The following is a 14,693-nucleotide window of genomic DNA, read 5'->3' on the forward strand; positions in this document are numbered from 1 at the left end:
ACTCGTGGCACAACCCAGTGGGGCTCCCATGGGTGCTGGGGATGCTCATGGGTGAGTTCCTATGGGTGCTCATGGCTACGGGGGAGAGGACGCCTGCCCTCTGGCACCATCCAAGGTGGGTGCTGTGGGGCTGAGCCCCTCCATGGCACAGCCCCGGGGGGCTCCCGTGGGTGCGGGGGCTGCTCACGGCTCCTTTGGGTGCTCATGTGTGTTCATGGCCACGGCTCCCGTGGGTGCAGGGGCTGCTCATGGTTCCTCTGGGCGTCCATGTGTGTTCATGGCTGTACATGCTGCGGCTCCCATGGGTGCAGGAGCTGCTCAGGGCTCCTTTGGGTGCTCCTGGCTGCACGTGCCACGGCTCTAATGGGTGCAGAGGCTGCTCAGGGTTCCTTTGGGTGCTCCTGGCTGTACGTACCGCGGCTCCCATGGGTGCAGGAGCTGCTCATGGCTCCTTTGGGTGCTCCTGGCTGTACGTACCACGGCTCTAATGGGTGCAGTGGCTGCTCAGGGTTCCTTTGGGTGCTCCTGGCTGTACGTACCGCGGCTCCCATGTGTGCAGAGGCTGCTCAGGGTTCCTTTGGGTGCTCCTGGCTGTACGTACCACGGCTCTAATGGGTGCAGTGGCTGCTCAGGGTTCCTTTGGGTGCTCCTGGCTGTACGTACCACGGCTCTAATGGGTGCAGGAGCTGCTCATGGTTCCTTTGGGTGCTCCTGGCTGTACGTGCCACGGCTCTAATGGGTGCAGTGGCTGCTCAGGGTTCCTTTGGGTGCTCCTGGCTGTACGTACCACGGCTCCCATGGGTGCAGTGGCTGCTCAGGGTTCCTTTGGGTGCTCCTGGCTGTACGTACCGCGGCTCCCATGGGTGCAGTGGCTGCTCAGGGTTCCTTTGGGTGCTCCTGGCTGTACGTACCACGGCTCCCATGGGTGCAGTGGCTGCTCAGGGTTCCTTTGGGTGCTCCTGGCTGTACGTACCGCGGCTCCCATGGGTGCAGTGGCTGCTCAGGGTTCCTTTGGGTGCTCCTTGCTGTACGTACCGCGGCTCCCATGGGTGCAGTGGCTGCTCAGGGTTCCTTTGGGTGCTCCTGGCTGTACGTACCGCGGCTCCCATGGGTGCAGGAGCTGCTCATGGCGCCTGTTTGCGCTCACGTCCGGGCCGTGCCCTTCCTTGCCCGTGCCCGGGGGCTCGGGCGCTGACGCCTCCGCCTGTCCCGGCTGCAGGACGAGCTCCCGGGGACCTGTTCATCCGCAGCCTCTCCGAGGCTCACGCCGGCGTCTACCAGTGCCGAGTCACCAACCGCGTGGGGTACTCCGTGTGCCAGCTCAACCTCAGCCCGGCCGCAAGTGAGTGCGGGCCGGGGACACGGGGTGGGAAGCGAGGGGGGACAAGGGGAGGCTCTGTGCGGGTGCTGGGGACGCGGTGCTCAGTGGCAGCCGGTGCGGAGGCCGGCGGTGACAGGCTGTGCTCGCACCGTAGGGGGACGGCAAGCGGGCATCATCGTGGGCTCCATCCTGGGCTCGCTCCTGCTCCTGAGCCTCCCCGCGCTGCTCATCTGGGCGCTGATCTGCCGCTACCGTCGGAAGGAATGCCAGCGAGCCTGCAGCGACTGCCGGTGAGCGGGGCACCGGGGGGCAGCAGTGGGGTCTGGGGGGGCAGCACCAGAACTAATGGGTACCGGGGGGGGGGGGGATGTGGGGTGTGCCACTGGATGAGCATCACTGGGGGCTGCCGGGTATCAGTGGGCACTGAGGCGAAACAGGGACCAGTGGGCACCACTGGGTGCTGATGGGCATTACTTGGGTCTATGGGGCTACTGAGTGCTGCTAGGTGCTACTTGGTGCTGCCGGGCATCACTTGGGTCTATGGGGCACCGCTGGGCACTGAGGAGGGCTGCTAGGTGCTACTGGGTGCTGCCGGGCATCACTTGGGTCTATGGGGCATCACTGGGCACTGAGGAGGGCTGCTAGGTGCTACTGGGTGCTGCCGGGCATCACTTGGGTCTATGGGGCATCACTGGGCACTGAGGAGGGCTGCTAGGTGCTACTGGGTGCTGCCGGGCACCACTTGTGTCTATGGGGCACCGCTGGGCACTGAGGAGGGCTGCTAGGTGCTACTGGGTGCTGCCGGGCATCACTTGGGTCTATGGGGCACCGCTGGGCACTGAGGAGGGCTGCTAGGTGCTACTGGGTGCTGCCGGGCACCACTTGTGTCTATGGGGCACCGCTGGGCACTGAGGAAGGCTGCTAGGTGCTACTGGGTGCTGCCGGGCACCAGTTGTGTCTATGGGGCACCGCTGGGCACTGAGGAGGGCTGCTAGGTGCTACTGGGTGCTGCCGGGCACCACTTGTGTCTATGGGGCACCGCTGGGCACTGAGGAGGGCTGCTAGGTGCTACTGGGTGCTGCCGGGCATCACTTGGGTCTATGGGGCACCGCTGGGCACTGAGGAAGGCTGCTAGGTGCTACTGGGTGCTGCCGGGCACCACTTGTGTCTATGGGGCACCGCTGGGCACTGAGGAGGGCTGCTAGGTGCTACTGGGTGCTGCCGGGCATCACTTGTGTCTATGGGGCACCGCTGGGCACTGAGGAGGGCTGCTAGGTGCTACTGGGTGCTGCCGGGCACCACTTGTGTCTATGGGGCACCGCTGGGCACTGAGGAGGGCTGCTAGGTGCTACTGGGTGCTGCCGGGCACCACTTGTGTCTATGGGGCACCGCTGGGCACTGAGGAAGGCTGCTAGGTGCTACTGGGTGCTGCCGGGCATCACTTGTGTCTATGGGGCATCACTGGGCACTGAGGAAGGCTGCTAGGTGCTACTGGGTGCTGCCGGGCACCACAGGCTTTGCTGGGTACCAAGAGGGACCAACAGGCACTGATGGGTGCTGCCGGGCATCACTGTGCTCTATGGAGCATCACCAGGCACCCATGGCCACCTTATGGGTGCCACCACACAACGACAGGGACTCGCCGGGCACCGGTGGCCGTCACCGGGCTCCGGTGGGGACCCCGATGAGCACTGACTCTTCCCCCCCCCCCAACCCCAATCCCAACCCCAACCCCAACCCCACAGGAGCAGCACCGGCGGCACCATGACCCGGCCCTGCAACGTCTGCGCCCACCACAGCTACTCGCCCCACGGCATCAGCTACATGCAGTGCCAGCACGGCGACGGCGACGAGCGGGCGGCCGCCCTCATCTGCAATGAGGGCATCCGGCACCAGGTCACCTGCCCGGCGCTTTAACCCCCCCATCACCATCATCACCATCACCACCATCACCGTCCAGCACCAGCCCCGCACCGATTCGGCTCCGCTGCGGGAGCCGCCGCTCGCCGGGATCCGTGCCGGGACTCGCCGCATAAATTGAAGCCAGGAATCCCGGCCCCCCCCCCCCCCCCCAAACCGGCGCAGCCCCGGTTGGGTTTTATTTAACGTTTTATTGGATGTTTTGCCCCGTTTTTTACGTGCCCCCCTCCCCCCCCCCACCGCATTTTGGTGTCGGGCGGCCCCGAAGCGCCTCGGGAAGAGGGGGGGGGGGGGAAAGGGGGGGGGGGGGAGGGAGGAGGAGTCGCCCGGTCGCCCCGCCCCCCCCCTCCACATTGGCTTTAGCAATTGGGTGTCTCCGGTGAGGAGCCGCCACCGGCACCGGGATTGGCAAAAAGGCACCGGGAAAAGACAAAGCGGAACGAAATTAATCGGGAAAAGAAATAAAGTCAAAGTGAATCCAGAGGCGGCGTGGCCGGAGTGTCCCGGAGTATCCCGGTGTGTCCCGGAGTATCCCGGTGTGTCCCGGTGTGTCCCGGTGTGTCCCGGTGTGTCCCGGAGTATCCCGGTGTGTCCCGGTGTGTCCCGGTGTGTCCCGGAGTATCCCGGTGTGTCCCGGTGTGTCCCGGAGTATCCCGGTGTGTCCCGGTGTGTCCCGGTGTGTCCCGGAGTATCCCGGTGTGTCCTGGTGTGTCCCGGTGTGTCCCGGTGTGTCCCGGAGTATCCCGGTGTGTCCCGGAGTGTCCCGGAGTATCCCGGTGTGTCCCGGTGTGTCCCGGAGTGTCCCGGAGTATCCCGGTGTGTCCCGGTGTGTCCCGGAGTGTCCCGGAGTATCCCGGTGTGTCCCGGAGTGTCCCGGAGTATCCCGGTGTGTCCCGGTGTGTCCCGGTGTGTCCCGGTGTGTCCCGGAGTATCCCGGTGTGTCCCGGTGTGTCCGGTGTGTCCCGGTGTGTCCCGGAGTATCCCGGTGTGTCCCGGTGTGTCCCGGTGTGTCCCGGAGTATCCCGGTGTGTCCTGGTGCATCCCAGTGTATTGGGGAGTCTCCTGGTGTATCCCGGTGTGTCCCAGTGTATCCCAGTGTGTCCAGAGTGTCCTGGTGCATCCCAGTGTATTGGGGAGTGTCCTGGTGTATCCCGGTGTATCCCGGTGTATCCCGGTGTGTCCAGAGTGTCCTGGTGCATCCCAGTGTATCGGGGAGTGTCCTGGTGTGTCCTGGTGTGTCCCGGTGTGTCGGGGAGTGTCCCGGTGTATCCCGGTGTGTCCTGTCCTGGTGTATCCCAGTGTATTGGGGAGTGTCCCAGTGTATCCCAGTGTGTCCCAGTGTGTCCGGAGTGTCCTGGTGTATCCCAGTGTGTCCAGAGTATCCCAGTGTGTCCGGAGTGTCCTGGTGTATCCCAGTGTGTCCAGAGTATCCCAGTGTGTCCGGAGTGTCCTGGTGTATCCCAGTGTGTCCAGAGTGTCCCAGTGTGTCCCGGTGTATCCCGGTGTATCCCAGTGTGTCCCGGTGTGTCCCGGACTGTCGCACATCCCCACCACCTAAAAGGTCCCTTCTGGAAGGTCCTTTGGGTGCCTGTGGGTGCTGCTGGGGGTGGGGGGGGAAACACACAGACCCCAAACCTGACCTTAACCCGTGCACCCCAAACCTGACCCTAACCCTGTCCCCATGGGGGGGGGGGCAGTTCCAGGACAACATCTCCCCCCCAAACAGCCTTAACCCTGACCATAAGCCCAACCTTAGGACCGGCTCAGCCAGAGCCTGACCCTGACCCTAAGCCGATCCTAACCCTGACCCTATGGGGGGCTGCCCCTTGCCACCCCCCCCCCCAAATAGCTTTAAACCCTGACCCTAAACCTGACCCTGACCCTAAGACCCGGGGTTGGCAGAGCCAGAGCCTGACCCAGACCCAGATGCCGCTTGTGGGGGGGACGGATGGACACCGGTAGCGGTAATGGGGGGAGGACACCGGTATCGGTAATGGGGGGGGGACACACCGGTATCGGTAATGGGGGGGACACACCGGTATCGGTAATGGGGGGGGGACACCGGTATCGGTAATGGGGGGGGACACCGGTATCGGTAATGGGGGGGACACACTGGTATCGGTAATGGGGGGGGGACACCGGTATCGGTAATGGGGGGGGGACACCGGTATCGGTAATGGGAAATTCGCGTAATGCGGGGGGGACACACCGGTATCGGTAATGGGGGGGACACACCGGTATCGGTAATGGGGGGGACACACCGGTATCGGTAATGGGGGGGACACACCGGCATCGGTAATGGGGGGACACCGGTATCGGTAATGGGGGGGGGACACTGGTATCGGTAATGGGGACACACACCGGTATCGGTAATGGGGGGGGGACACCGGTATCGGTAATGGGGGGACACACTGGTATCGGTAATGGGGGGGGACACAACCGGTATCGGTAATGGGGGGGACACACCGGTATCGGTAATGGGGGGGACACACCGGCATCGGTAATGGGGGGACACCGGTATCGGTAATGGGGGGGGGACACTGGTATCGGTAATGGGGGACACACTGGTATCGGTAATGGGGGGGGGACACCGGTATCGGTAATGGGGGGGACACACCGGTATCGGTAATGGGGGGGACACACCGGCATCGGTAATGGGGGGACACCGGTATCGGTAATGGGGGGGGGGGACCGGTATCGATAATGGGGGGGGGACACCGGTAGCGGTAATGAGGGGGGGGGACACCGGTATCGGTAATGGGGGGGGGACACCGGTAGCGGTAATGGGGGGGGGGACACCGGTATCGGTAATGGGGGGGGGACACCGGTAGCAGTAACGGGGGGGGCCCCGGTAGCAGTAATGGGGGGGGACACACCGGTATCGATAATGGGGGGGGGGACACAGGTAGCGGTAATGGGGGGGGACACAGGTAGCGGTAATGGGGGGGGGACACAGGTAGCGGTAATGGGGGGGGGGACCGGTATCGATAATGGGGGGGGGACACCGGTAGCAGTAACGGGGGGGGCCCGGTAGCAGTAATGGGGGGGGGGACACCGGTATCGATAATGGGGGGGGGACACAGGTAGCGGTAATGGGGGGGGGGGCGCTGAATCACCCCCCCGGCCGGCAGCGCCCGATGCGTCCGCCAGGGGGCGCGCGAGCCCCGTGCAGCGTCGCCGTTGCCAGGAGACGGAGCGCGGCGGATGATGGCGGCGGGATACGGAGCGGGGCAGGTGAGGATGGGGGGGACGACACCGAAACCGGGGATAACGGGGGACAATGGGGGGCAATGGGGGGTACCGGGGCTCTTGGGGGGTCCCGTCCCGGTGCAGCCGCTGCCCGGCCCCGTTCTCCCGCAGTACGAGGACGCGTTCAGCGCCCATCGCCTGCAGAACTGGAGCGTGCCCCTGCCGGGCCCGAAGGTATCGCCTGGACCCCCCCCCGGCACCGGGACACCACCCCCACCCCCCCCCCGGCACCAGAACGGATCCCCCGGGACTCCCTGGAACCCCCCGCACCCGGTCCTGACACCCCCCAGCTCCAACCTGAACCCCTGGGACCCCCCCCCTCCATCCGGGACCCCCTGAGCCCCCCCCAGCACTGCCCCAGCCCCAACCTGGTGTCCCTGGACCCCCCCTCTGCGCTGCCCCAGACCCCTCCTAAGAACCCCCCCCCCCGGTCCCGGATCAGCCCCTCGGGACCCCCCATCACCAGAATGGGCCCCCTCGAGGCTCCCCAGCCCCATCCTGGACACCCGAGACCCTCCCAGTCCCAGCCTGACCCCCCCCCCCTTTAAGCCCCCAGCTCAGGCCAGGACCCCCCCGAACTGCCCCATCCCCAACCTGGTCCTCTTGGGACCCCCCCCAAGACCCCTCTAGACCCGGCCTGGACTCCCTGGGACCCCTCCTAAACCTAAATCTGCCCCCCCCCCCCAAAACATTCCCCCCATCGTCCCCCCCCCCGTTCCCAGCCCCCCAAGCATTCAGAGGGCTCCACACCCATCATCGCCAACGACCGGGGGCATCTGCTCCCCTCCATACCCCGTTCGCAGGTGAGCCATAAACACCCATGGGGGGCCCACCCCCAGCACCCATGGGGTGCTCCCCTCTGCTCACCACCACCCCCCCCCCCCCGCAGGCCTCCCCATGGGGCTCATTCGTGGGGACGTGGGAGATGCCCTTGAGGATCCCCCTGCGCGCCTGGACCTGACCGCGCGTTCGGCCGCGGCCGCGGAGCGGCTCCTCCAGCGCCTCCATCAGCGCACGGCGCTGAGCAGCGCCCGCAACGGGCTCCGCACCCGCATCACCGGCACGGTGCGGGCCCCGCACACCCCCCCCCCTCCCCTACCCCAACACGGGCACAACCCCGGGGGGGAGCCGCCTCGCCTCTTCCCCTCGGGACGCGGCTCCCTTCAGGCCGAATCCCGCAGGAGGAGCTCATTGCGCCCTCCTCTTCCAGAGGAAACCACTGGGGAATGCGGCCCGCGCTGATGCCGAAGGGATCCCGCAGCGCCCAGCGCCCCCTTCCCACCCCGAGCTTCAATCCCGAGCGGAGGGAACGGCGCTGACACCTCCCTGCGCCCGCAAGAGTGAGGAAGAGGAAGGGGTGGAAGGAGCCGGTGCCGTGGGTTAGCGGCAATTGGGAGAAGAGAGGTTTAAACCAGCGCTAATAAACGCCAGTGCTCGGGATGAGCACTGGGAAAGGCGCTTCCAAGCCAAAGCAACAGCGGGAAGCACGGGGCTGGAAGCCCAAAGACACGGGTTTCCATGCAGGAGGTCGATCCTGCCACAGCACACGGCTTTGGGAAAGGAGCTGGGAGCTGGGATTGCGGCCCCAGAGCACGATCCCATCGAAGCCTGGTGGGATCTGCTCCATTGAGCCGCTGTTGTTCCAGGTGATGCTGGGAAGGGGGAGCAGGGAATCAGGATGAAGCCCCCAGTGGGAAGCAGCCGCTTTGCAAAGCCCATCTGAGCCAGAACTGAAGTCCCTGGACCCCGAGAGGAGGCACAAAGAGCCTGGTCCAGCTCAGCTCCACTGGGAAGCAGCAGCTTCCTGGGAATGCTGTGTCCCAGGGGGAAGTGTGGAGCACAGACACCCAGCTCGGTGGCTCAGGGTGAAGGATCAAAGCTGCTTTATTGCAAAGGTGACACAGGGCAAAGAGCCCAAATGGGAGCTGGTGCCACGGGCAAACTGCATCCTGCATTGCAGACGGAGGGAACCGGGGTGTTCTTCCACCCAGAGCCGTTTGGATGGGGATGTTTGGCAGGATAAGGAGCGGGGATGGACGCCGTGGGGCTGAGCGCCCCATCCAGCCCCCACCACCCATCCCTGCGGCAGGCCCGGCGTTGGCAGCTCCGGCTCTCCCAGGCTGCTCAATGGAGATGCTTGTCCTGAGCCCACTCCTGTGGGACACAGACCTGGCTTTGTCTGCAGCTCAGGACACAGCAGGGCACAGAAACAGCCGGGGGGGGGAAGCAAAAAGCAGCTCTGATCATCCACAAACTGGGAGCTGGGAAGCGACTCCTTCCCCTGGGATAACACCCACCCCACCTGGAGCCTGATACCCCCTCTCCTGCAGTTCCTGAGGGGGTTCAGGATGGAGCAAGGCAGAGGAGGCCTTCACATGGCCGCCAGGCCTGCAGCAGACAGCAGGGTCAGGATGAGCACCAGCACCCCGGACTGGTTCACCTGTGGGATCTTGAAGCCCTTCCCCATGTCCCAGGCCTGCAGGAAAGGAGATAACAGCAGGGTTAACCCAGCTCCCTTTTACCTGGGTACAAAGCCAACCCTCGGAGCAGAACAGTGCAGCTCATCCTGTGCTGTTCCCAGCAGGAACCTGCCAACGGTGTCCAGAGGGAGCAGCAGCTCAGGGAAGAGCTTAAAGCAGCTCCAGTGCCTAAAGGGGCTGCAGGAAACCTGGAGAGGGGCTTGGGACAAGGGATGCAGGGACAGGCCAAGGGGAATGGCTTTAACCTGCCCGAGGGGAGACTGAGCTGAGCTCTGAGGCAGAAGCTCTTCCCTGGGAGGGTGCTGAGGCGCTGGCACAGGGTGCCCAGAGAAGCTGTGGCTGCCCCATCCCTGGCAGTGTTCAAGGCCAGGTTGGAGCATCCTGCTCCTGTGGAAGGGCTCCCTGCCCATGGCTTTAGGTGAGCTTTAAAGCTCCCTTCCCACCCAAACCATTCCTGCCCTCTGCGAACCTCAGCGCTCCGGCTCCTCCATCCACCACAGGAGCTGGGAAGCCCTTGGGAAGTTCACAGCACAAGGGCTGCTCAGCAAGGGGGAGGCGGCAGCATCACCCAGTCCAGCCCCAGCCCAACGCTGCCCTCGGCAGCTTCCACAGCCCCCAAAACAGCCCCGAGGCTCTGAAGCTCTCGACTTGATTAAATTCCCATTCCCAAAGGCACCTTCCCTCGTGCTCCCACTCACAAGGTGCCGGATCCCGTTCCAGGTGTGGTAGGAGAAGGGAAAAGCCAGCGCAAACTTAGCTGAGAAGATGAGAGCAGGGCCCAGGCTGAGCGACTTCACCATGGCCAGGTAGTGCGGGAAGGGCTGCGGCAGCACCAGCGCGGCCAGCCCGAAGAGGGACACCCCTGAGGAGGACAAAGGCCTGGGTTAAGCAGCAGAAGGGTTTGGAACCCCCCCCTTCCCCCCATAGTCCCCAATGAGCCCCCGGGTTTGTGCTTTGGGGACACAGCCTCAATGGGATCAGTGGAAGAGGAGGCCCACGCGGTGGCTGCACCCTGGGGTGCTGAGGACTTTGCATCGCCCCAAATGTGGGTGCTGCTTTCCTCATGCCCCCCCTCAGGGACCAAGCTCCTGCCACGGCAGCCGAAGCAGCCCAAAGGCAAGGGAAAAGGGGCAAGGAAAACCCCCCAGATCCACACTGTGGGACAGAAATCCCTCCACTGCTGGGCTCCAACAGGGATGGAGTGAGGCTGCTTCAGCACAGACCAGCAGCAGCAGCCAAGAGCCAGGGCTGTGCTAACCACAGGAGCCACAACACCTTCCCCTCTTCCTCCTTTTCCTGCTCATCCTCCTCTTTCCTAGGCCAAGGGAGCTTTTCCATATGGTGCAGCTGAAGGAAGGGCAAGGATCAAGCAGCGACTCCCCCTCCAGCACCAGTGGCCTCCTCCTCAGCCACTCTTCCCCTCGGGGGCCTCTATGCTCACCTCCAGCCAGCACAGGAAGCCAAAAGCTCCCTAATGGAGCTTTGATGGAGAGGGAATGGGATCTCCCCCCTTCTCCCACTGCTTCTGCTCCAGCAGAAGCTGATGGATGGAACAGAAAGGCAACAGGGACCTGCCAGCTCCCAGCAAGTTGGATGGGGATGCAGGGGGCAACCGGGAGCCCAATTCCCAAGCCCGGATGGGGATGGGCTGCAGCCCTCTCCCTCTGAACACAATTCCTGCCTATCTTTCCCAATCCCTTCCATCTCAACAGGGAGCTACTGGAGAAGCTCCTTCCTGCTGCCAGGAGAGGACATTAATGGAAATGAAAGAGCCTTTCACAGCCAGGCGTCCCCTCGCTCGGTCAAACCCCACAGAGCAGACTGATGGAGGGGGCTGGATGCTGGTGCCATCGCTGGGATGGGATGAGGAGGTTTGGCTTCCATGTGGATGAGGGCAGACTTAGAGGAGATCCTGGGAAGAAGCTCCTCACCACGAGGTTGTGGGGGGGACGACACTGGAATGGGTTGGCTGCCCCATCCCTGGCAGTGCTCAAGGGCAGGCTTGGAGCAACCAAGTGGAAGGGGTCCCTGCTCGTGGCTTTAAGGTCCCTTCCAACCCAACCCTGGCTGGGATTCGATGACAAAGCAGAGGTTTCCCAGTGGAACACATCCCCACTGGAACGCCGCCGGTGCCAGTGCCGGTGCACGCACCTAAGCTGAGCGCCACGCCGGTGCCGCGGTGCGTGATGGACATCGCCATGGGCAGGGACCACCTGCAAGACAAGCACCTCGTCAGCACCACAGCACCCCCAGGAGAGGCCCCTCTGCTCCCAGGGGTGTCCCTGCACTCGGAGCTATCCCAGGAATCCACCCAGAACAAAAGGGGAATGTGCAGAGGCAGCTGGGGAATGGTAAACGCCGCTGGCACCGGCGGGTGGCTGCTGGGAGAGCTTAAAGGGAGATGGAACCGAAGGCTGGGGCAGTTTGGGAATAAAGGGGCAGGATTTGGGCATGGAAAAGCATTAGAGGTGGCCCCCACCAAGGGGTCACCCCACTGAGGGGGGACCCAGAGCCCCACAGTGGCTGCCCTTACTTGTAAATGCTGACGTGAGGGGACAGGGGACGGTTGGACTTGGTGTTCTTCTCCCAGAAGCGGCTCATCTCCTCCTTGGCCGTCGTTGCCATTGGGACAACGCTGTGGAGAAGAGGAGATGGGAAGTGTGGGGAGAGGGAGCTTGGCTGTGGGAACCTCCCCCACTCCAGCAATCCCAAGGGAGCCACGATATTCCCAAGGGATGCGCTGGGTGCGCGCCAGCACCCTACAGATGGCACCCTCCATCACCCTGCTGACACCCGCCCTGCTCTTCCCTGCCATGGGAACTGGCTGCTGCTCCTGGTGATTCCATGCTCCCGGGATGAGGCTGTAACTGCACTTCCAGCCCCATGTAGCAGGGAAGAACCGTTTCTCCCAAAGTCTGGAAGCACCGAGGGCAAGGATTCTGCAGCTCCCAAACCTGCATGGAGGGGTGAGGGTGCTGCTGCTCCCTCAGCCAGGCTCCCCCTCCAGGCCTTCCCTAACCATGGAATCACTGAGGGGCTGGAGCACACAAGCCCCAAAGGCGTAGATGGGATTCCCTTGGGGAAGAGTTGGGATCCGGAACCCTTGGGACTCACTGTGGCACGGAGAAGCTGGGGCTGAGCCGAGCCAGCAACCGGCGCTGCCCGGCGCATCTGCAAGAGAGGAGAGGGAAAGGTTTGGTGAGTGCCAAAGGAAATCCACCGGGACGAGGCCGGGATTCACCTGGGAAGCGCTGGAGTTTCACCTGGAGTTGCTTGCCTTCAACCCTATCTGATCACCAGCAGGGCTGGGCCGGCCCTTGAGCTCCTCAAGGCTCAGCCCCAAGGGCTGCTTCCTGGCAACAGCCCATAATAACCCCGCTCAGCTCTTACCCCCCGCTTGCGAAGCAGGTGGGAGCAGCACCCCAAGCTCAGCTACATCAAAGCAGCTCCTCTGCCCTCTCCCCACTGCCCACGCAAGGCACGAGCTGGGATCCAGCGCCGGGGAAGGGCTGCAGGGAGCCATGAGGGTGGCCATTCCCTCCTCTTCCTCCCGGTGCCTGGATCCACGGCCGTGCCTCTGCATTGGAGGTGCTGGTGCTGGTGGTGCTGAGCTCGGGGTGGGAGAGCAGAAGTCAAAAGGGATTTTGTGGTGCCCCAAAGGAGTGGGCGCCGCTCCCTGCGGAGGGGGTGAGGAGCCCGGCTTGGACATTCACGGGCATCACTCCAGGAGGATGTGGGCTGGAATCTGCAGAGCCCAGGACAAAACGGAGCCAGCGCCCCACAGGCGCGTGACAGTGACAGCCGTGGAGCTCCCCAGCCCCCTAACACCTGCCCCAGCCCCCTAACACCTGCCCCCAGCCCCCAGCCCCCTAACACCTGCCCCAGCCCCCTAACACCTGCCCCCAGCCCCCTAACATCTGCCCCCAGCCCCCTAACATCTGCCCCCAGCCCCCTAACACCTGCCCCAGCCCCCTAACACCTGCCCCCAGCCCCCTAACATCTGCCCCCAGCCCCCTAACATCTGCTCCCAGCACCCAGCACCCTAACATCTGCCCCCAGCCCCCTAACATCTGCCCCAGCCTCCTAACATCTGACCCCAGCCCCCTAACATCTGCTTCCAGCACCCAGCACCCTAACATCTGCCCCCAGCCCCCTAACATCTGCCCCAGCCCCCTAACATCTGCCCCCAGCCCCCTAACATCTGCCCCCAGCCCCCTAACATCTGCCCCAGCCCCCTAACATCTGCCCCAGCCCCCTACCATCTGCCCCCAGCCCAAGCTCTCTTTGCCGTCCTGGTAGGGAAAGCAGCAGGAGCTGGAGCAGCTCCTCACGGGTGGGAACAGCAAACAAAACCCGGGTTATCCTTAGCAAACCCCCCCCGAGTTCCCGGGGCAAGGTTTTCCCTTCCCGAAGGCTCCCTCCTGGCCTTGACAGGTTTGCAGGCCTCCGAAGCCTCCTCGGAGCCCCGCCACACACGGCTCCGTGCCATCCCTGAGGCCCAGCCACTGCTTTGCCCCATTAAAGCCCCACACCGGCTCGTCTCCACCCCTGCAACGGGATGGGGCCCCCCAAACCGGGAAGGATGAGCCCTAAGAAAGACCGGGCTAGAGAAGCCCGCGGAGAAGGCCAAGAGAGCGGCTCCGTCCCCGGCTTTCCGTGTGCCGAGCGGGGATGGAGCTCCCCCAGCTCCGCCTGCACCAAGGAGCGGATCCCTGCGGACGGAACCGGAGCCCCACAGAGCCCCGGAGCGGAGGGGAAGAGGCAGCTTCAGGCCATGGGGACACCGGCGGCAGCGGGACGGAGCCGGCCCGGCCCAAGGGGGCACCGGGGGCCGTTAACGACGGCCTCGCACCCCAGGTCCCGTGACCCCCCCCTCCCCGCAGCCCCGGGAGTCACCTCAACGCCAGCGCCGCCATCTTGGAAGGCTCCGCACGCCGGAAGTGCCCGTGACGCACTTCCGTCCCCGCAGCCCCGGGAGTCACCTCAACGCCAGCGCCGCCATCTTGGAAGGCTCCGCACGCCGGAAGTGCCCGTGACGCACTTCCGCCGGTGCCCCCCGGTACCCCCGGAGCTGCCCGGTGCCCCCCGCTGCCCGTGAACACCCCCGATACCCCCTTTACTTCCCCGTTACTCGCCGCTGCCTGTTGACATCCCCCGTTATTACCCGTTACCTCCGGGGCTCCCCCCGTTAACCGGTACCGGGGGTTCCCATCACCGCCCCCCAGGCTCTGTTTCTGCCCCCCCCACACCATTACCTCCAGAGCTGTCGGTAACCCCCGGGGCTTCGTTATTCCCCAGGGGGCTCCCCGTTATCCCCCCGGGGCTCCCCGTTATTCCCCCGGGGGCTCCCCGTTATCTCCCGGTCTCCCCCCGAAGCTGCCGTGGGGCAGGACGGGGGCTCCCCGTTATCCCCCACCGCGTTACCGGTGATGGATGGAGCCCCCGCAGCGCCTCATCCCATCCCCATCCCCATTCCCTGCTCCAAACCCTCCGGACCCCCCCCCCCCTCGCTCCTCATCCGGTAGCTCCCGGTAACGCCAACCAGGACCCTCAGCACAAACGGGGCCGTTCGGTGGCCATTGGCCGCGATGGGGTCAATGCGAGACCCCCGCAGCCCCGCATCACACCCGGCCGGCGGCTGCGCCGGTGCTCTGGGGCTGGGGGGGGGGGGGGGGGGGGGGCACATTCCTGCCTCTCCACCTCCGGGAATGCCCGATCCTGCG

General features: G+C 64.7%; 2 protein-coding genes across 2 annotated transcripts; one reads left to right on the top strand and one right to left on the bottom strand.

Annotated features, from left to right (window-relative positions):
* The first annotated feature begins 6,381 nt into the window (after positions 1-6,381).
* On the top strand, positions 6,382-7,874 carry CFAP126 (cilia and flagella associated protein 126). The gene is given in 6 exon segments (XM_061444190.1): positions 6,382-6,475; positions 6,602-6,664; positions 7,213-7,293; positions 7,380-7,425; positions 7,428-7,555; positions 7,701-7,874. Coding segments are annotated over 6 exon segments (522 nt in total). The 5' UTR covers positions 6,382-6,445.
* A 476-nt stretch (positions 7,875-8,350) lies between these two features.
* On the bottom strand, positions 8,351-13,924 carry SDHC (succinate dehydrogenase complex subunit C). Its single transcript, XM_061444183.1, has 6 exons — positions 13,867-13,924; positions 12,085-12,141; positions 11,504-11,605; positions 11,122-11,183; positions 9,669-9,832; positions 8,351-8,966 (listed from the first exon to the last, which is right to left on the bottom strand). The coding sequence occupies exons 1-6, from the start codon at positions 13,884-13,886 to the stop codon at positions 8,862-8,864; spliced, it is 510 nt and encodes a 169-aa protein (XP_061300167.1). The 5' UTR covers positions 13,887-13,924; the 3' UTR covers positions 8,351-8,861.
* Positions 13,925-14,693: the final 769 nt, after the last annotated feature.

The sequence above is a fragment of the Pezoporus flaviventris genome, unplaced genomic scaffold, assembly GCF_033815535.1.
Source record: "Pezoporus flaviventris isolate CSIRO_AGI_PZ_B2104156 unplaced genomic scaffold, CSIRO_AGI_Pfla_v1 ptg000721l, whole genome shotgun sequence".
In the NCBI taxonomy this organism is placed as follows: domain Eukaryota; kingdom Metazoa; phylum Chordata; class Aves; order Psittaciformes; family Psittacidae; genus Pezoporus; species Pezoporus flaviventris.